Raw genomic sequence first — 23,850 nt, forward strand, 5'->3', positions numbered from 1 at the left:
TAATCCTTTCCCTTAAAACCAAGTCTGGTGCCCTTGAGGAGATACCAACTTTAATCTACTCTCTTTAATTTTTAATTTAATTTAATCTTTAATTTTTGAAAAACTAATCTATAAGCAGCTTTACTCATATCTAGCCAAACTCAATATACTTAGCCCTTGCCAATATGGCTTCAGGCCCAAAAAAAGCACTAACGATGCACTTATTAGTATGCTTAACTCGATTCATACAGCTCTTGATAAAAATGAGTTCCCTGTTGGGGTATTTGTGGACCTGCGTAAAGCTTTCGATACTGTCAACCACCAAAACCTTCTTCTTAAATTACATCATTATGGTGTCAGAGGACACTCCCTACAATACCTCCAATCCTACCTTACTGACAGGCTCCAATGTGTTTCTGTGAATAATACAATTTCTCCCACCCTACCCATCAACATTGGTGTTCCCCAGGGCAGCATACTTGGCCCTCTCCTCTTTCTCATCTACATTAATGACCTTCCAAATGCCTCCCAACACCTCAAACCAATTCTATTTGCTGACGACACAACCTTCATTTACTCCAGTCCTGATCCCCTTGCTCTAAATGCCACAGTAAATACTGAGCTTAATAAAGTCCATCTGTGGCTAACTGCCAACAAACTCACCCTTAACATTGACAAAACTTTCTATATTCTGTTTGGCAATAAATCCTCTAATCAAATAAATCTCAACATAAACAGTACCCAAATTTGTAACAAATTAGATGGCAAATTCCTTGGCATTCTCATTGACCACAAGCTGAATTTCCAGGGACACATTCTAAACATATCAAAAAAAGTTTCAAAAACTGTGGGCATTCTTTCTAAGATCAGATATTATGTACCACGCCCTGCCCTGGTGACTCTCTATTACTCCCTTATCTATCCATATCTCAACTATGGTATTTGTGCTTGGGGCTCTACTACCCAAAATCACTTATGTCCTCTAATTACTCAACACAAAGCTGCTATTAGGACAATATCCAATTCTGGCCCCAGACATCACTCGGTACCCCTACTCAAATCTCTGAATATGTTAGACATTAAGTCACTGCACATTCTCTCATGTGTATTGTACATATATAAAACGCTAAACTATAATGCCAATCCTGATCTCAAAAGCTTCATAGAAGGTTGTAACAGAACCCATGAGCACCACACCAGAAATAAATACAGTTTTGATATTCCTAGAGTACGACTTAATCAGACCAGAAATGCTCTACAAATCAAGGGGCCCAGAATGTGGAATGACCTTCCCAACCATGTTAAAGACTGTACCTCTCTCAACCAGTTTAAGTTAAAAACGAAGCTATACCTAATAAATTCCCTGTAACCCACCTTACCCCTCTGTTGTCAACCCATGTATGTTTTTTGTTTTTTTTGTCTTTCAAATCAACGCTGTTTGAATGTAATTTTCTGTAATAATTTGTAATTGTATTTGTGCTGCTTTTAACAATGTTCCCCCCTCTTTTACCTCTATTTTTACTTGTACTCAACACATCTTATTCTTTTTACCCATTAGTTTTAAGCTTTAGTCATTAATGTTTTTCCTGCCCGAAACGCTTTGCGTAATAGTGGCTTTAGGCATTGTATGTACTAGCTCTATCTATAAAGCCAACAAACTTTGTAAAATCTCTTTATGTATGTACCTTACCTAAATAAAAATTATTATTATATTATTATTATTATAACCATGGCTGGAACACACAGTCATACACAATACTTCAACTTCTGATTGAAGTTGGGTAACTCTATAGCTATATAGTTGGGTAATAGCTCTAATAGTTGGGCTATAGCTCTATAGTTGGGTAACTCTCAAGCTAGAATAACACCATACTTGAGCGTTGCTCACATTAAAAAAAAAATGGAAAATAATACATAAAATGTAATTTAGTTTTATTAGACAAGTATATTATTAATGTTGTACAAAGTCATTATACAAAAAACGTAGTTCGTTCTACAATTTAAAATAACAAAAATCCCAACATTCACTGGATATTCGAAGCTGACTGGTTTAAGGTTTACTCTCAAGGCCACAAACTGTAAGTTTAGTTTAGTTCATATGTCTTTCACCACACACCCACAAGGTGAGTGGTGGTGGGAATGGCTTACAGAGGCATAAGTTTAGAACCATATAATGGGTTCACAAACTGAAACCAAAAATTCGTTTCCCAAAGAAAGTTACAGCACTGATGAGCTAGTTGCATACTTTTGGAGATATTTAAATTATTTATATTATTAAATTATTTTTATAACAAAATATACTTATTCTAATTGAAATAGCTACCATTCGAGGGAAGGACAATGATGAAACACATTTGATTTCCTTATGTTTAACAAATACAAAGTTTTGTATGTTAAACAAATACAAAAATAAATCATAGAAGACATTACCATAAAGGAATTTATATTAGTAAGAAACTTTAAAAATGATTTGTAGTACTACCTCATAACTACTACTAGAACTTCAACTGGGTTTGGGACGCCGTCCCAAAATAGGCAACACGAAATGTGCCATTTGCTAAACGAATGACTTTGAACAATTGGCAATTATAATATAACGAAGTAAACAATATATAAGTATATATATATATATATATATATATATATATATATATATATATATATATATATATATATATATATATATATTGAAAATTTTATAACTTGGGAATTGTGGGTAACTGAGATAGCATGAGAGTTAGGGGAACTGAATTCATAGATTTGAAAAGTATCGGTCATTTTGGTCAATAATGACCGATACTTTTTACAGAGTAGCTGCGTAACAGAGCCGGGATCTATTAGGAAGGTATAGGGGCATCCACGTAGAAAGGATCAGCACCTGCAGCCACCACCAGACACGCTCCATTACGACCCTCCTCCAAGAGCTTCACCAGGGCCTCTGCCACAGTCTCCGCCCTATAAAAGTCACAAATTATATTAGTGTTAATTCAATACAATTACTGTCTTTATAATGCACCCCATACCCATCCTGTGGGCGGTGATGGAAAGGGTTACAGAGGCACACAATGTGTTCAGGAACTGAACCCCATAGTTCATTCAGCTAAGCAAGTGGCATCTTTTGGAGCTAGTTTTACACAATAGTTAATGTTACATACACATGTACATATATATACAATCATTTACACAGATACATACATACATACATATCAATAATCATTTTAAATCAAAAGTAGCCTCAATAAATCGACCCAAAAAACTTATATGTGTTTTTATCAAATGAACTCTACGATAGGAGGTCTGCTCGTACAATATTTTGTTCTTCAAATACTTTAAAATAAATCTGTAAAAAACTATTTTACCGATTGAAAATGATCACATAAATTAATCTTCGTTTGTCGCGTAACTTAATGTACGTTCATAGGTGGCCACATATAATAAGGGTTTTCAAATCTATCTAAATTTATTGTTTGAAGCGAGTTAATATATTGAATCAAAATATTTTATTTAAAAAAGAAAAATAAGTGTGAAACAATGAGTTAGGAATTTAAATAATTTTTTAAATTTTTAGATAGGGTAAGTGGAGGAAGGTTTGTGCCCGAGATTTCATTGTCTCCACCTCGACGAGTTTTCCCCATTTAGTCTACTACCATGCATACCAAAACGAAATCCGGTAAGGCCACTAAGAGAGACAGCACAACTCTCAGGAATAACCCAGCTAGCTAGGCTAACAACTGGACTAGTGCTGCTGTCTTCCCTTGGTGGCCGCCTGGGGGGGGGGGGGGGGGTCCGTCTCTTCATTCGACAACAACACACCATCCCAGCTGGGTGCCGTGACGTCATCAACGTGTCCGACACGGGCCATGCTACAATTAAACACCTATAACACCTTAACACATGGAACCCCTTAAACGAGCTGCCGCCCCTTGTCCCGACATCAAGCCCTTCGCTTCGCTGATAACCCATGGTTAAAGTTATTAGCGATGATACTTGAAGGCCAAATAAATGTCAGTAATCGAACAGCAGTCGACCATAATAACGAGCCTACAAGCCGAAGTTGAAGCCAGACTTAAGGAAAATCAAGATCTGTCTTCCAGAGTCGGCCTCCATGAACTGGATTTAAGCTCTTTTAAGGACACAGTTACAAAAATAAAACCCGCAGAAATCACTAGAAAACAGGAAGAAATGTTACAAAAGTTTGAGAATCATTTTAACACTACAGCAGCAACTCACCGTTTCTCAAGACGAATCTCACCAACAAAAGCTCCATGATTCTGTCATTATCTCCTCACATAATTTTCCCCAAGAAACTGACGGAGAGGACTGATGCTACCATCGTGATCCAGGTATTACACGATAAGATGAATTATGAAATTGCAGCAAGAGACATCAAAGCAGCATATAGAGTGGGTACCAAGTCATCTGGTGTAAATAACAGAAGAATTCGTGGGAAATTAGATAGCTGTTCGCGCAAATCAGAACTTATCAGAGTCGCAGTGTCTAGAAAAATCTCTGTTTATGTGAATGAATGTTTGACCAGGAACAGACAAAATCTCCTTTTTTAAACAGCGTGAAGTCCATAAAAATTCCAATGGGCCAATTAAACATTGTTTTGTAAGAGGTGGTAGAATACTAGCTAAGAAGTCTGACACTAGAAAAACCTATGAAATAACCATTGAGGCACACCAGAGATCTTTCTTCACTGACTGTGGGTTTCCAGCTCAATAACCAGATGCCAAGTGAACCCTATCTCTGAGGTCCCCTCTACCACAGAACCCTCTCAACCCCAGAGTGTATATTATAATTTTATGCAACTTATAGTTTTATCTAACATCTAAAGTATATTATAGCTCTGCCTTTCCATTCAAAAAGGTTTTACAATTTGCATTGTTTTTCTTTTCCTGTTTATCTCACCATTTTATATTGTTAATTTCCAAATTGGTCACTTACTGTAATGTTATTTGCTATTACTTTTATTCCATTTGCACAATTTAAATGTTTAATATTGCTTATTATCATTCAAAATTTTATTATAATTTGTAAAAACTGATTTACTGTAAATTGTAAAAACTATAACAACTAGATATACAATAGATTTAGTATTTTACTCTTCTGTAATCGCTTTGTTTATTGTATATTGACTCCATTGTGGTATAGTCTCCGTAGCATAATGCTAAGACGCTCACCTGGCATTCTGCGAGCGCTTTACCCTGGGTTCGTATCCTGGCCGGGGAGGATTTACTGGGCGCAAATCCTTAACTGTAGCCTCTGTTTAACTCAACAGTAAAATGGGTACTTGGTTGTAAAAACGATTCTTCGCGGGGGTCGTATCCCAGGGAACATAGGATTAGGGACTTGCCCGAAACGCTCTGCATACTGGTGGCTGTACAAGTATGTAAGAACTCTTGTATATATAAATAAATAAATAAACAAACTTGTATCTGCATGTAAGCTGATATTGACCCTGAACTAAATCTGCTATCACAGATCTACAGTAACCAGCATATTGATCATCACTACTACAAGTATTTCACAGCAAACCTTGCAACAAACAAACTCCAAAATAACACTGGCCTATCACTATAGCACTTCGGGCGCCTGACAGCTAACTGCACAGCGCTCCGGATTCGTAGTCCTGAAGTTCCGGGTTCGATCCCCGGTGGAGGTGGAGACAAATGGGCAAAATGTTTCTTTCACCCTGATACCCCTGTTACCTAGCAGTAAATTAGGTACCTAGGAGTTAGATAGCTGCTACGGGCTGCTTCCTGGGGGAGGGGGTGAGTAACCAAAACGAGGCCGGGTCGAGGACCGGGCCGCGGGGACGCTAAGCCCCGAAATCTTCTCAAGATAACCTCAAGAGATATCAGTTTTCAACCAAAATGTCAGATCACTAGTTAACATTTTGGTGATATAAATGCACTATTCACAGCACTAGGTACCAAACTATAGTTCATTATTTTAACAGAAAGGAGGCTAAGTCAAGACCATACCCAACTATACAATTTAGCCGGTAATAAAGTCATTCACAACTGTAGGCCAAATAAAAAAGAAGGTGGCACAGCTACATATTACCATAATACCTTCATATGCAATAGTGACTTAGTGATAGAGAAGACTTCTGTGAATATACCTTTGCTCAATTCTCGATTTAAACCCTTAAATCCCCCTTGACTATTGAAGCTATAGATTTTTCAATACTAATATAACTGAATTCTCAGATAACTAAGGAATCTTATCATAAACAAAAAGTTCAACATAAATCATATCATTCTAGGTGACTTCAATATTGACTTGTGTCAACAAAATAACGCTCAATTCGATTATTTCCTAAACAGCATGAACTCCTGTATGCTAATCCCCACAATCACTAAGCATACCCGAATCATACAAACATCTGCTACTACCTTGGATCACTTATGGACTACATAACAGCTTCCCTTCCATCTGGTATAATCACTGACAGAACAACTGACCGTTATCATACCTCCCTCATAGCAAACATGAACATAACACCACCAGACACAAAGAAACTTACCTTCAGGTTACACAGTGAAGCAGCAATAGGCAACCTCACAAATGCATTTCACAATAATAACTGGGAGTCTGAATTTAATAATACACAGGATAAAATTCATTAGCCAACATCTTCCATTCCAAAACTCTAAGCTTCTACAACACTCTCTCACTCACCTCTCCTTACCAAGCAAGTAACTGTCAAAAGATTAAACAATCCGTGGCTCACAAGTGGCATACTCAAATTAATCAACAAGAAACATGAATATGAAAAAAAAATTAGGATTGGCTTAGTTACAAAAGAAATAGTTAAGAGATACTCATCAATGCTTACCAGTATAATAAGACGAGCAAAACTTTCCTATTATGAGAGTAGATTCAAAGAAGCAAAAGGAAACATGATAAGTACATGGAAAGCCATCTCTAACATCTTAGAATCTTAACAGCAATCATATAGCAAACAGATAAAACTCTCTAAAGACGGTTATACACCTGCAACAGATTTAGAAACGGCATCAGGATTTAATAGCTTCTTTTCATCAGTTGGTGCTAACCTAGATATAAATATCCCACAGACACAGACACAGACACATGTTACTACATATCTTTCAGGCAGCTATCCAAACTATCTTCTCGTTTTACTAGTCAGCCCGACAGATGTTATGTCCATCATTAACTCCCTAAAAACCAAAGCTGGCAACATTAGTGAAATACCATCTATGGTATACAAGAGTGCCGCCAATGCCCTTGTACCATCCATTGTTCTACTCTTCAAGAAATTTCTAGAGTGTCATACATTCCCTGATGTCCTTAAAAAAGCACGAGTAACGCCAGTTCATAAAGGAGGCAATGCGGGAGACTTAAACAATTACAAACCCATATCAAATCTTTCTATATTATAAAAAATATTTGAAAAAATTATTTATAAACAGCTCTACGCCTATCTCGTAAACTTCAACTTACTAAGTCCCTGTCAGTTTGGCTTCCGATCCCAAAAGAGTACCAACGATGCACTTACTATTCTGAATGATATAATCTACTCAGCCCTTGACAAAAAAGAGTTCCCATTTGGACTCTTCATTGATCTGAGAAAGGTCTTTGATACTGTTAACCATAACTACCTCTTACTCTAACTTCACCATTACGGAATCCGAGGCCTTGCCCTGAACTATATTCGATCTTATCTTGGTGACAATCATCAATATGTAGCCATTAATGACATAACCTCTCCCACTCTACCATTAACTGTAGGGGTGCCGCAGGGCAGCATCGTAGGATCTCTCCTATTTTTTATGTATGCATCAGTGATCTGCCTAATGTCTCTAACATTCTTAAATCTATATTATTTGCTGACGATACTACCCTCATCTACTCAGTCCCCAACCCACACATTAAAAGTTTTGGTAAATAATTCATTAAAAAATCCACTTATGGATGTCAACCAACAAACTCACACTAAACATAGAAAAGACCTACTACATCTTATTTGGAAGCAAATCAACAAATGCAATCCAGCTTCACATAGACAATGTTAACATCAGCAATAAAAATGATGGAAAGTTCCTTGGCCTATGCTTAGACAAGAGACTCAACTTCAGTACCCACATAGTCAAAAAAGTCTAAAAAATTGTTGGTATACTTTCTAAAATCAGATATTAAGTTCCAAACTCTGCTCTCCTCTCACAATACTACACGCTAATCTATCCCTATCTTATGTATAGTATCTGTGCATGGGATTCAACCACTTCAAACTACCTCAAGCCCATCATCACCCAGCAAAAATTTGCTATCAGAACAATAACAAACTCGCCTTTCAGACAACACTCAGCTCCCTATTTAAATCCCTAAACATGCTAAACATAAACTCTCTCCGCACATTCTCTTGTGCCCTTTACATTTACAAAACCCTGTTCCTAAATGCAAACCCTGTTCTTAAACTCTTTCTGGACAGATGTAACAGAACCCATAATCACCACACCAGAAATAAATATATCTTTGGAATCCCCAGAGTCAAACTTAATCTGTGTAAACACTCAATGCAAATAAAGAGACCTAGTCTATGGAACTCACTCCCTAATGAATTGAAAAACTGTCCAACTTTTACCTTATTCAAAAATAAAACCAAAAAGTACCTAATTTCATCTTCAGTTTCCTACCTAGTGCTTTAAACTCGCACTGTATCTTGTGCTACCCCCAGTATATGTACCTAAGCCATAAAACCTCACCATTGTAATCATTGCTATCATCTTATATTGTGGTTGTTATCCTGAACGCATATTTTACTACATTGTACCTTATAATCCACAAATTATGCTACAATGTACCTATTATTAACTCTCAAATTCTACTTTATTACACCTACTAATCTTTGTCAAATTTTCTTACATTGTACCTGTTAAAAAAAATTCAATTTTGCTAGAAATTACCTACTTAAAATTATCTGTTAGATTAAGAACCTGCCCGAAACGCTATGCGTGTTAGTGGCTTTCCAAGAATGTATAAATATCAATACTTTGTACTCTCATAAACCCAATGTACCTTCTTGAATATAAGTAAATAAATGAATAAATAAATAAATAAATAAATAAATAAATAAAAATGCAAATTACGAGATCTATGATTTTAAAATAAATAGTAAGAAAGTAAACTAAACATATATGGCATTTATCTTAAATTTAAAAAATAGTAAATGGTCAAATAAATACAACTAACATTTTTAAGCGCAGAACTACTGGTTCTACTAACAAACCTAGCACTAATTAGCTGAGAGGGACTTGGTTAAGGCAGTTAAGGTATATGGGAGGGGGGGGGGGGACCAGAGCAAAATAGGAATAAACGTAGAGTCAATCAGAAACAATCAAAAGAAAACATTGCAAAACTGAAATGCCCAAAATGACCCTTGATTAAGTCCTAGCCAAGTTGACATACACCAAAACTTGAGCTCGTCTTGCAAGTGAGGAATATCAGTTGCAAGACGTTAACACTAGGTTTGTTAACTGAGCTGAAGACCTCGCATAAAACAATATAAAAGTCTTTTTCTTTTTTTACAAAGACAATATATGAAGATTTACAAAAGAAAACAAATGCCATGATACTCACGACATATCTTTAATTGAGGCGGCTAAGTTGGCCATGGCGGTGGCGACCTCTGGAGAGAAAGCATTCTTCATTGAATTGGTGAGAAGGTCGGTCTTCACTAGACTGGGGCAGAGCGCCTGCACCTTCACCCCGCTGTACTTCAGGTGGAACTCAGACTGTGGACACCAAACACTTTCTGTTATATTTTTATACATATCGTAAAAGAAATTACTTATGTAAAAAAAAAGGAGATATCTCACTAAAGATGTACCTGATGATTGTGCCATTTTTCTGTCTGGTTCATAGCGATAATTTCAAAGTGGGTCAAACGGTTACTCTGCGAACTTGAAACGGTTGTCTTCATGTAACGCAGTGTACCGTATTGCTTTTGGGTGGAGTACTTTCGTCATGGCTGATTTTGGAACTAATTTTTACCGACGTGACAGTGGTTGCAAATTTAACGTTCACATTCTTTTGTAGTAGACATGGTTGATTTTACAAGCTTGATAGCTTGAACCACAAGCTGAATTTTGAGATTTTTGTAGTTTTTCAAGTTGTTACCAATTATAAATGTAGCATATATACTTTTGCATGATACAATCTTAAACCATACAACATTTATTTATCTGTGCATTTGAATTGGCCGTGGGGAGCTAATGATGAATTGTATTTTGAATGGGGGGGGGGGGGGGTTGGTTGTTTTAATTTTTTAAAATTTTTTTTTAATAAAATGGTGTAAATTCAGCACATTACTGCTGGGAGGCAAAGTATTCTACCTCCACCTGAGAGGACGACTGCACAGGACCCTCAAGCTGGCATTAGTATCACTTTCCTGCATGACATTGTTTCCCCTGATGCGATTTGTGCAAAAATATAGTACAAGTTACTCGAAACAATTTTCCTTTTGTATGGTTGGCCAAACAAACCGTGTTTGGTTTGGCAGAATAATATGTTAAGAGTGTACAACCCAATTTCATTTCTGACGATGGCTGTGGCCAGTGTCGTGGTGAAGTTGGTAAGACACTCACCTGGCATTTTGCGAGCACTTTGTCCTGGGTTTGAATCCTGGCTGGGGAGGACTTACTGGGCGTCAATCTGTTTACTGTAGCTGTAGCCTCTGTTTACCCAACAGTAAAATGGGTACCTAGTTGTTAAACGATTTGGGGGGTCGTATTCTGGGGAACAAAGGGTTAAGGACTTGCCCGAAATGCTACATGTGATAGTAGCTGTACAAGAATGTAAGAACTCTTGCATATATATATATAAATAGAAAAAATAAAAGTAGACTATAAAAATTGTCACTATTGATAAATCATAAAATTTTGGCTAAATAAATCTATTTAAGGATAAATTTAAACACAACGTGTGAACTTGACAGAAAACAGTATCCATCTTTGAACAAATCCACAAGGGCCGTGACGAGGATTCGAACCTACGTCCTGCAGATCCTGCAGCCTCCTGGAGAGGCTGCAGGATCCAGTAAGTTCAGTAGAACTTTGGTTTCAACTCCTTTTACCATGACGTAGCTCAGTCGATTAAGGCAGCGTCTGGCCAACGATGCTCTCGGACGCAGGTTCGAATCCTCGTCACGGCCCTTGTGGATTTGTTCATTTGATGCATCACGCAATTGTGATTTCTGTGTGTAGTGTAATATCCATCTTTGCTTCATAAATATATTTGAGATGTAATAACATTCAAGCTCATACATAAAGCACTTGGGAGAGATTCCAGAGGAGCTGGCAATGAAAGGTTATCCTGTGAAATTGTTATTAACTTCTGGCTGAATTGATTTTATTGCTATTCCAATGTGATTTTTTTCTATTGACAACTTGGTTAACTTTTACGACCCCTCGTGAGAGGTGTGCCGGAGATGGGATGTATATCTCTAGGGTGAGGGTGGTAGCCAGGGCCAAGGCAGCAGAGAATAAACTGTTAGACGATAGTGGTCTGGGTGTGTGCTTGTAGGGAGGCAATTGTAAACATGATAACAAGGTAGGGGAAGTAAATGAAAAAGTTACCATTGCCAAATATAACTGCTACAAAATGTTTGAAAGCCACGATTAATAGGAATCTTAAGCCAAAAAGTCAATGTATTAATGTTTGAAATAAGGCAAATAGGATATTGGGTAGTAATCTAAGTGTTAGCAGCAAGACATCTAAACAAGAGATATACACCGAAAGGTGTACCTCGCTTCTCTGTGTATACATTGAAAGTTTACCGTAGTCTTGGGCTATGTTCAGGACTAAAGTTTACTGTATACTTGTCTGTTCGTCAGTAAACTATTGTGCTAGCCAAAATAACATTCCCGCATTGATAGGCTTTAAGCCCAACACCAAACCAACATGTTATTTTATTTTTCAAGTTTATTTTGCCTCTTAGGCCCTATTTAAATTATACGGTTCAGTTTTGGCTACCGTATTATAAAATGGACATTTTGCATACGAAATATTTCATACTTTAATTCATTTAAACGTTTACAGAGAAGGATAACCCAGTTAATCCCGTGAATTAGAATGACATATTTAGGGATATATGGGATAAAAGCATATACGGGCATATACATATCCCTTAGTAAGGGATATTAATAAAGTGTTAAATTTATCAAAATAGAATATAACATGAAATATTGGATACAAATTGGGTAATTTTAGATTCAGAGAAGGCAGGTAAACACCGATTTGGGTTTAAATATGCGTAACTATTTTTTTGTTCCTGGGTAGCAAGTGCTATTTTCTGATTCATTATGCCTCCGAAGTATAGAAAAAATTTATTATTCCCCTTAAAATTTGCTTCAGACAGCTTAAGGAATACGTCTTGAAGGTGCCTGAAGACTGCCAACTCATGAAACAATGTGTCACGGCTCTAAATATGGAGTCGGCGGCCGTCAAGTACCTTCAAGAAGTCTTCCTTAAGACAGGCCATCCCCCTGTTTTGGTAGTACTTATAGCATTGATGAGACCCATAGTACATAGACCGACGTTCAACGAAAGTAGAAATCAGTTCAAACTGGATTTGGACAAACTGGAAAATGATTTTCTACTTACGTTGCAAAGACAAACTAAACTAAAAACCTCCATAGGCATAATACATGCTATCTGAGGCCTAATATAGTAAATATATGTGTGTTGTTAAATATGACCGAAAAAGTGAGATTAATAATTCTAACACGAATTTTCTCAATATTTCTTATGTGTCTTTTTACTGTCGATGGTAATTGAAAAATCAATTCTCCAAAATTCATTTTTATTTCTAGTCTGACGCGACGCTGTTTGAACACCACTTGTGTTCCTTTTTGGAGCCCTGTTGCTTATGCAACAGGGTTCCATAAAGGAACACATAATCTCCTCTCACAACCAGACCATCACCAGAGAAGTCTTAACAGACAACACAGAAATCATCGATAGGTATAGCGATAGCAGGCGGCTCGACATTTGCGAGGCACTACACTTCAAAAAGTCAACACCAGCAATTAACAGCCAATTAATGCACAACTATATTCTACCCACTTCAAGACTCCGAATCAATATAGAAGCATCAAGAGGAAGTATGGACCAATAGGCCCTCTGCAGTTACTTCCATCCAATTAATACCCATTGTTTTGTGTTCTGTCTTCCATTTGTCACAAATTTGTTCCCCTCATCCAAAACTGTTGCACCATATCACCGCACCCAAGTGCGAGTATATGTAAGACGGATAAGCTGTTTAGTGTTAGTATAAGTAAAACTCTGTTTAGTGTTTTCAGGTTACAGTTGTGTGTGTAAACTAAAGTCTTTGAAAATGTAATAAGTTATTACGAAACGCGTTCAAGCGTCGCGTCAGACTAGAAATAAAAATGAATTTTGGAGAATTGATTTTCAATTACCATCGACAGTAAAAAGAAACATAAGAAATATTGAGAAAATTCGTGTTAGAATTATTAATCTCACTTTTTCAGTCATATTTAACAACATATGTTTAAAAGAAAGACTGCTACCAAAGTATACTAAATATATGTGTTATATACTAGGCCTAGGAATATTTTTTTTTTTTTAGCTTCATTTTTTCGGACTATAAATGAATAGTACAAAGTTCTACTAACTCATTGCTTAGTACATCAATGTTTGTACTATGGTGCACATATTTACAAAAACTACTATCTAAACAGGAGGATCGGTTGCCTTAAGCTGCCTGAAGCAAAAATCAAGCAAATTTTAAGGGGGAATAATAACCATTTTAAATTCTTTGGTGGCATAATCAATCATAAAATAATACTTACTACTCAGGGACAATAATTGTTACCTGGTAATTTTTCTGTAATTTCACAATGTAACATAATCAATGTGGGATAGCTAGACTTTCAGACATAAGTTAGACACATACGGAAGAGTTTTGTTTTATATAAATAGGAGCTGCCTCATATGGGCCAAAATCCTTCTGCAGTTGCCTTTATTTCATGCTCTTGCTTATAACGGCTGGACATCACAAAAGTCCTCACTACGGGGAGAGTCATGGTTAAGGCTAAGAGAAAGAGGAAATGGAGGCAGCTTTCAGACGACGAGGAACGGTGGACCGAGGTGCAGCAGACACCGAAGAAAACTGCTATCGAGGCTTCACCACTTGCTTCTACCAGCAAGACAGCAGACGTAATGGACCTAGAGAGGACAGCATCAGTCTCACATCAGCCAGTGTCAGACAATGCTTCTCAGTACACAACACAGCCACAGGTCGACAGTATGAGACAGGAGAGGACACCATCAGTCTCACATCAGCCAGTGTCAGACAATGTTTCTCAGTACACAACCCAGCCACAAGACGACAGTATGAGACAGGAGAGGACAGCATCAGTCTCACACCAGCCAGTGCCAGACTCTGCACATCTTCCAAAATTCAAAATAATGCAGACAGACCACTTTCCTACAGCATATGGAGTAGTAACGGCGATGGAAAAAGAACAACCAGAGCTCAAACTTTCCATTACAGTCAACCTGAAAGGAGAAATAATAATGACACCACAAGACCAACTGACTGCAAATTATTTAGATAAAGTAAGAGTCCTGTAAAGGAAACCTGTATGCTTGGAAAAGTTGGACCCTTCAGAAAGACGCACACGAGTCGTGCTTTTGGGATACCCAATCGACTTTCCCCTGGTTCCAGTACTAAAACACAAGCAAATCCTGAATGCGGAACGATGCCGCACAAAAGTAGACAAGGCAGCGACACGTCAGGTTCTGGTGACCGTCATGGGACATGTGCCAGAAACATTCAGTCTTGGAAATTGGGGAACATACCGACAGAGGCCATACGTCACGGAACCTCTGCGCTGCTTCAGGTGCCAGAAATACGGCCACCATCAATCACGTTGCACCGGACAGGAGAGATGCGGAGTGTGCAGCCTGAGACATCCCACCAAAGATTATATAGCCAAGCACAAGGCAAACCAGGCCACAACAGCCAAATGTCCAAATTGTGGAGACAAACATCATGCCTGGAGCACAACTTGCTCTGCACGGAAAGAAAAAGTGCAGACAGCTCAGGCCAGGATCAACACACAGACCAGCACTACATACACTAACACCAACGTCTGGAATACTCGTGCACAGCCACATCAGACACACTCTTTCACAGAGCAAAATTTCCAGAATTTATTAATTCCAAATCAGAAAATACACAAAAGTGCTGCAGAAATACAGCAAATGCAAAAGAGCAAAAAAACAATTACTTTCGGAATCAACACAACAAATATACAGTTTTACCGAGGACCAGCTGAAAAACATAGTGAAGATCATGGCAGAAACAATTATCAATTGCCTACAGATGACGTAGAATGTCTCACAGCAACAGACTCAAGAAATCACTTGTGTGATAATGGACAAGATCGTGCAGCAGACCACAGTTACACAAGAAATAGACAGTCTGAGACAAGATGGAGCACAAGAGGACAAACAACGTGACATGGACATACAGACTACCAACAACAGTCGGGTAGTCAAGACACCAGAACATCAACATTTACAACAGCAACTGCAAGAGGCAGTGACCACCCAAGATCAACAGAATTTTACAACACAAGAGACAGACAACAACAGCCAATGCAGTCTGATATGCAACAACACCAACAAAGACGTATTGAACAGCAGAGACCCACAGGTTCCAACAACACAAGAAACTGCCAAGAGCAATCAATGCAATCCGACATGCAGCAATACCAACAGCAAAGCGATGGACCACAGTTATGCACAGATTCCAACAATGCCGGGGATGACCACAAGCAATCAGTGCAGTCCGATTTGCAGCGACACAACTTGCGAGGTGGAGAATATAGAGGTCGATTCCGAAGAGGAGTTCTGGTAGAACAGGCAACACCAACCGAAACCGTCATCTAGCCTTTACGAATACTGCAATGGAACATACAAGGTCTTGGAAATAAAACCCATACAATACAGGAGGCTGCAATCAGCACGAAAGCAGATATAATTGTGTTGGAAGAAACTCTTTTTCCCAGCCACGAAATCCTTCAGATTAGTTGGATATCAGCAGTATGTTATACTGTATGAGCAGGGAAGACAAAGAGGGTTAATGACCCTAGTCAGGAACACCATACCCAGCAAGAAAATGGACCCAGTTTCATGTGGGGATGGAGTAAAGGTATTAGCAGTAACAGTGAAAATGGCTAATATTGAGCTCCTCATATACAACGTTTACAAGCCCCATAGACGTAAACTAGAAGCAGAGGCAGTGCTTGCCTTGGCCACATAGGAAAATGTAATTATTCCTGGGGATTTTAATTCTCATCGCCAAGAGTTAGGTGTGACTGGGCCAGCCAATGCAGATGGGCGCCATTTAGCTGCAGCTCTGCGAGAAGTACCTGAAATTACACTTCTCAACACTGAGGAACCCACTCACATTCTAGGAGGTTCCCTTGATCTTACATTCATCTCAACAGCACTCAAGCATCAGGCGAAGTGGGAAGTAGACCCGGTGATCACCAGTGACCACTATGCTACTGTCACAACACTAAACATAGAACGACCTCCAACGCCACCTGCACAACCTAGGTGGAATTTAACAATAAAAATCCAATTGGAATATATACTAAGAGGAACTTAAAAAATGGTATGCAACATACACGCCACCTGAGGATTTGAACATACACAAGACCAATTTGCAGGAAGCAATTGCAGCTGCTGCAAACAAAGCTATTCCAATCATTATCAGAGGAAACACAAAACGAAAGAACTATTGGTTCTATAGTAATGAGGTTAAAGAACAGAACCACAGAGTCAAGATATTCAGAAAAAATCTAAAGAGAAACCCCACACCAGAAGGAAGAACTCTGCTAAGAGCCGTGATATCTGAAGCAAGACGAGTTTCTCGAGAAGTAAAGGAGGCAAGATGGTTTGAGTGGTGTCAAACTCTAAATGAACATAATAGTCTTGGCAAGATATGTGGTCAGATTAAAACCATATCAGGTCGACCAGCCCGACCACAGGCATGTATTCAACCATTGCAGGAGGCTGAGAGACTTGCTCTCCAATTTGCAGAAAGAACAGCTTCATATCAGCTTCCTGCAATGGTCCGAAGGCAGCAAGAACAATTAAAACAAGATAGGTTAACAGCCATTCATGAGAGCATAGCTATAAATGGCGAATGTGACTGTCCCTTCACCAAACAAGAACTAATCAGAGCCAAAAAAGGTGGTAAGGACACTGCACCAGGTGCTGATAACATTACATTCTCAATGATCGCACATGCAGGTCCTGCTGGAGAACAAGGAATATTAGACGTCATCAATGCATCTTGGCAGCAAGGCAAACTACCGACCTCTTGGAAGAAAGACATCATACCGATTCCTAAGCCGAAAGAATCTGGCAATTACAGATCCATTTCATTAACATCATGCATTAGTAAAACTGCAGAACGGATGGTCTTAAATAGGCTACTGTGGAAGACTGGAGACCTGCATAAACACATATTTGGCTTCACTAGAGGAGTAGGTACTGCCAACTGCATAGCAACATTACTAGGAACAGTTAACTCAGGTCCAGCTATAGTGATCTTCCTTGATCTAGAAAAAGCATTCGAACTTGCAAGCCCGCAAGCAATTTTACACACCTTAGTTAAAAAAGGTGTAAAGGGAAATATGCTAGCATGGATTCAAGATTACCTAAGTCACAGGTATGCCAGAGTAAAGTTGCAAGGACAAGTGTCGGACTACCACTTGCATGAGAATGGGACTCACAAGGAGGAGTCCTCAGTCCTAGTCTTTTTAACATTCTTATAGAAAACCTCGTTACCATGACATTTACAGAAGGGGTTAAATTGCTAAGCTATGCTGATGATATAGCATTAGTCATTACAGGTCCTTCACTTCTAAATAAAGCACAAAGTGCATAAAGTAACATTTGAATGCGGCGTTTTAGGGCTAAAAATATCTGCACAGAAGTCTAAGGCAATGAGACTAGGCGGCAACACTCCAGACAGGCACCTACGCATTCAAGACATTAACCTTCAGTGGGTTACACAATATCAATATCTCGGAGTGTGGATAGATTCTAAAATGACATTCAACAAGCAAATTCAATATCTGAAGGAAAAAGCAAAATCACGACTAAATATAATGAGAGCAATCACAGGGCCCCGTCTAGGAGCGGGACACAGAGTGTTGAGAATGTTTTACATACACGCCGTTCGTTCCCTAGTTGATTATGCAGCGCCTACCTTACTCACTCTTTCTCCTGGTCAGTGGGCAAACGTTGAGGTTATTCAAAACGATGCATTGCGAATCATAACAGGAGCTCCCAGATGGACTAAAATACTGAACCTAAGAATAGAAACCAAGCTAACGTCGATTGAAATAAGGGTAAAAGGGATCGCTGCGTGCATGCTGACCAAGATATTGACTAGACCTAGAATCAGTTCACTTAAAGATATAATCACTGGAGCACTAACTCTGGACAGAAGAACCTCCAATAGCAACAGGTGGACCTATTGTGCGATAAACACCATCAATACATTCGAAGAAAGTAATTAGAAACAGAGCAATGCAAAAGATGTACAGTGACCACAACACAGCAGTTGCAACATCAGGATCTGCGGGTTGGTACAAGAATTCAACCAACTACGAACCACTTAGTTTGAGGAAAGGGAGCAGTAGAGCAACAGAAGTACACTTACATCGCATCAGACTTGGATACCCATGTGCATGGGAAATAGGCTTACAGGTTCCGGAAGATGAGAGGAAATGTCAACACTGTGGAGAAATGCCCGACAGACCACTGGAACATTATCTAACACAGTGCACAGTTACAAACCCATTAAGATTTCAGCTTAGATTCAACAGAGCAGAAGTTGTTAAACACATATGGCAAAATCTTACTGAACCGACCATACGAGTAATAAAAACTCATACTCCGCCCAAGTAAAACAGAAACAAGCAACACTTAGTGGGCCAGCCAGAGGCTTAGGGCCCGAGCAGGAATATCCCTGCAAAAAAAAAAAAAAAATACATTCGATATAACAAACACAGTCACTGAGAAGGGTGTCGACGAAATACATGCAGACTTTGTTATGCAATCCCCTTGGGAATCTCCGCCAGCAGACTTTAAGATTATGGTTCTTGAAGGAAAAAAGAACCAGACAAATCCTCATCTGCTACGTAACATTGCACAGATGCATATAGAAGCAAACATGGCATCTGAAAGCTTCACTTACTTCACAGATGGATCAGTAGACCAGCAGGGACAAGAAACCGGAGCTGTAGTTAAAGCATTAAACTCTGTAAATAGTTGGAGACTCTCAAATGGGTGTTCGACTTTGCAAACAGAGATGCTTGCCATTCAAAAGGCTTTGGAACATGTTCTTGCTGAACACCGACACTATGTTATCATACATACAGTTTCGAGAACCGCCATTGAAGCCTTGCAACAAGAACACATATGTGATAACATACATCTGATCACAAATGTCATATCATTAATGCAAACACTCAAACGACAAGGCTGACGGGTACTTATCAACTGGGTGCCAAGTCATGTAGGAGTAATAGGAAATGACATTGCAGACGAAGCTGTAAAACTTGCAACTAAGAGAAGAATTGTAGACATTTACATACCACAGAGTCCATCACAGATTAAGAAAGTAATTAGAACAGAAAAATGCAAAAGATGTACAGTGACCACACCACAACAGTTGCAACATCAGGATCTGCGGGTTGGTACAAGAATTCAACCAACTACGAACCATTTAGTTTGATGAAAGGGAGTAATAGAGCAACAGAAGTACACTTACATCGCATCAGGCTTGGATACTCATGTGCATGGGAAATAAGCTTACAGGTTCCGGAACATGAGAGGAAATGTCAGCACTGTGGAGAAATGCCCGACAGACCACTGGAACATTATCTAACACAGTGCACAGTTACAAACCCATTAAGATTTCAACTTAGATTGAACAGAGCAGAAGAAGTTGTTAAACACGTATGGCAAAATCTTACTGAAGCGACCATACGAGTCTTAAATACTCATACTCCGCCCAAGTAAAACAGAAACAAGCAACACTTAGTGGGCCAGCCAGAGGTTTGGGGCCCGCGCAGGAAAATCCCTGCAAAAAAAAAAAAAAATCACAAAAAATTGAATCCAAAATCAATTTATTTACAAATACTAATGACATTTAAACTCATTTGTAAATACAAACGCCTGAATTTCATGCAAAACAGAACATTTTTATAGTTAATAAATGTATTAATATTTCTAAATCTAGTTAGACACATTTTTGCTAAATGGCTACAGGTGTCCGTTGGTGACCGTGATGAACTTATGGAAGTATTGCATGCAAGGCACAACATGCAGCCCTTATTATTCAACCCGTTCTCGCAAATTCGTAAAGTCAATATTGACTTATTAAATAAGTGCATAGGTGATATACTATACATAATAGAAGTAGTAGGGATGACACGCCAGCGGCTCCTTTTTTTTTTCAGGCCGGAGGACCCCTGTGAGGATGACACGCCAGCGGCTCCTTTTTTTTTGGGGGGGGAGAGGACCCCTGTGCGGTGTAAGACGCACAGGCCCTTTTTTTTTTTTTTCAGGTGAATTTGGGGACTCACATATTTTAGATTAAGGATTTCTTATGAGTAAGTTATTTCCGAGATTTAGAAGTATGGAATTCTTATGAGAAAAATAATTTCCGAGACTTAGAAGTTTGTTAAGGCCTTATGGGACAAATTCAAGTAACGTATGTAGCTCTTTAGGGCTTCCAGGAGAACTCTACGGACATGTTTTACATGTTTTCAACTTACAAAATCGTCTATGTAAGCCTTAGTTATTCATATAAATTTAGAAAATCACCTGTGTAAGTCATGGTTTTCAGGGTTTCGTACATCACACCCCCCTCCCTCCCCCCTTACCTCGCAATCTCTCGCGTCACCTTTATTTACCTTACGCCCGGCCAGCCAGACCTCTTATCTTATCTTATCTTCTCATAATATCTGGACCGTCCCTCCTCTCTCTCTCTCTCTCCTTTCATTCAGTTCAACTATTTTCCAACATCGTATGTTTGCTCCTTTTCATTAAGCAAGTCAGTTTTACACAAATAAATCATGTTAGTAAGCATGTTCTAGCTCACGTTCCCCCACCTTAGTCCCCTGTCGTATAATGAATACTATCATTCCAATCCCTCTAAAATTTAAAAATAATCATATTTCAAACGTAGTTCAATACAGTAATTTAGTTACCAAGCTCCAGCGCTTGTCCTCCGCCTTAGCTCTCTCTCGTATCTTCGTTAGTATCAGTCCAATTTCCCTGAAATTTTTACCCTCTGTATTTCAGGCACCATAAATAAGATCAAAACAGTTACCAAGCTCCAGCTCTTGTCCTCCGCCTTAGCTCTCTCTCGTATCTTCGTTAGTATCAGTCCAATTTCCCTGAAATTTTTACCCTCTGTATTTCGGGCACCGTAAATAAGATCAAAACAGTTATCAAGCTCCAGCGCTTGTCCCCCACCTTATTTCGTTTATACAAGATCGTTAGTAACAGTCCAATTTCCCTGAAATTTTTACCCTCTGTATTTCAGACTCCGTAAATAAAATCAAGTCAGTTATCGAGCTCCAGCTCTCGTCCCTGCCTTAGTTCTCCTTCGTATCTTTGTAAATAACCCATCAATTTCCCTAAAATTAAAAGCAGACATACTTCAAAGTTAGTAAATAAGATCAAGTCAGTTACTGAGCTCCAGCTCTCGTCCCCCACCCTCTTCCACCCTCAAGTCTTTAAACCATCAATTTCCCCGAAATTTTTTACCCTCTGTATTTCAGACATAGTAAATATGAAGTAAACAATTATAAAACTCTAGCTCTTGTCCTCTGTCCAAGCTCACTTTTGTAAATTCATTACTCTCAGTCCAAATCACCCAACTACATTTTCAGACATAGTAAATAAAAACCAGTTCAGTTATCAAGTTTCAACTCTTGTGCCCCAGCTTAGTTCATTTTGTACAAGTTCTTTATTTCCAACTATATCACATGAGATTTAAGATCACCTTATTTTCTAACGTAGTAAAATTAATCAGGGCATTAACCAAGCTCCATTCCCTCAGCCTTAGATCATCAGACATAAATATTTTCGATCAAGTCCGTCTCCAGCTTAACTCTTACCCTTTCCCTCCCTTACCTTCTCATCCCCAACGTATCAAAACCTTCAATAATCATACTGTATTTGCATATTTTCTCTATATTCACTGTGTTCTTCGTATTCTCATCCGTGTTCACTCCATGTTCTTCAAATGTTCACAGTCCCATTCAGTTCATATTTTCACAAGTATCTCAATTTTTTATGTAATCTTTCTCTTAGTCTCATTATGTTCTCTACAAATTCTAGTCATATTTTCTATGTTTTCATATTCATCACATGTTCTCTTTACAACTTTTATACTCAATATTCATGCTAACTTCCATATTTTGTGTTCTTTGTCAATATTCATGTTCCTCTACAAGTTCATGTTCCTCACAAGATCACTTCGTTTTTCACCTTCACTTACATGTTTTCTACATTCTTTTGTCATATTCTCCATGTTCTTCACAAGTCCATTGTTCATTCTTTGTAATCCCTATTCTCCTTATCATGTTTTCATGTTCTCTGTAAGTTCATATTCCCAGCATGTTCACTGTATTCATCAACTTTTCTTACATATGTTCTTTGCCATGTTCCCCATATGTTCTCTAGGTTTTTCCCCTTACATGTTATCTAACGTTCCTTAACTAAAAAATCTTTCACCAATCAACTAAAAACATAGTCACTTTCGTCATTTCTCAACTAAACTTATTATCCAGTCAACTAAAAATAGTCAGAAATAGCCTCGTTCAACACTGTTCTTAACTAAAACAACCTTTCTCTTAGCTAAAAATTGTCAAAGGAAACTTTTTTTCAGCACTTTCTTAACAGGCGCTATGTTTCATCAAGAAAAAAATTGTCAAAGGAAACTTTCCAAAACTGTTCATATCTAGCTTTTATCCATCGTCAATCAACTAAAAATAATAACTTTCATCATTTCTTAACTAAACATATTCCCCATTCATCAGAAAATAACCGTGTTCATCATGTTTCATTGTCATTTCATAACTAAAATTATCTGCCAATCATCAGAAAAAGTCATGTTCATCATGTTTTGTCTTTTTCCTTAACTAAAGTATTCATCAGTCAACTAAAAATAGTTACTTCATCATGTTTCCTTGTCATTTCTTAACTAAAATATCACTTCTCTCATCTGAAAATAGTCATGTGTAGTCTCTTTCCAACACTGTTCTTAACTAAAACAGCCTTTCGCTTAGCTAAAAATTGTCAAAGGAATCTTTTCAGCACTGTTCATAACTAACTTTATCCATCGTCAAGTCAGAAAATATAGTCAAAGATATCTATCATCGTCGTTCTTAACTGACATTTATACTTTGTGGAGCACTAAAATAGTCAAATGTAACTTTTTCAGCACTTTCGTAAAAATTATATGTCGTCAAGTACGAAAAAAAATAGTCAAAGGTGCTCTCCGTTACACCAAAGTTACTCTTCGATAAATCAAAAGACACTCTTCAATACATCAAGGACTTACTCAAAGACACCAAAGTTACACTCTAAGACATCCTTCGAGACATCAAAGACTTCCTTAAGACTTCAATGGGACTCTTCCATTCATCAAAGACATTCTCTAAGCCCTCAAAGTTATTCTCAGCACAATCAAAAGTTATTCCGAGACAACAAAAGTTATTCTCAGAACAATCAAAAGTTATTCCAAGACAACAAAAGTCATTCTCAGAGCTA

The 23,850-nt window shown here is 38.2% G+C and overlaps 1 protein-coding gene across 4 annotated transcripts in view; it reads right to left on the reverse strand.

The window, feature by feature from the left end:
• Positions 1-1,899: 1,899 nt before the first annotated feature.
• Positions 1,900-23,850, reverse strand: part of LOC123760576 (15-hydroxyprostaglandin dehydrogenase [NAD(+)]) — a 154,126-nt gene continuing 132,175 nt past the window's right edge. For all 4 annotated transcript variants that reach the window (XM_045746259.2, XM_045746260.2, XM_069328378.1 and 1 more), the window contains 2 exons: positions 9,589-9,743; positions 1,900-2,934 (listed from right to left, as the gene is read on the reverse strand). In XM_045746259.2, coding sequence (XP_045602215.1) covers positions 2,817-2,934; positions 9,589-9,743 — 273 coding nt within the window. In that variant the 3' untranslated portion in view covers positions 1,900-2,816. The remainder of the gene's footprint in view (positions 2,935-9,588; positions 9,744-23,850) is intronic.

Source organism: Procambarus clarkii, chromosome 21 (assembly GCF_040958095.1).
Source record: "Procambarus clarkii isolate CNS0578487 chromosome 21, FALCON_Pclarkii_2.0, whole genome shotgun sequence".
In the NCBI taxonomy this organism is placed as follows: domain Eukaryota; kingdom Metazoa; phylum Arthropoda; class Malacostraca; order Decapoda; family Cambaridae; genus Procambarus; species Procambarus clarkii.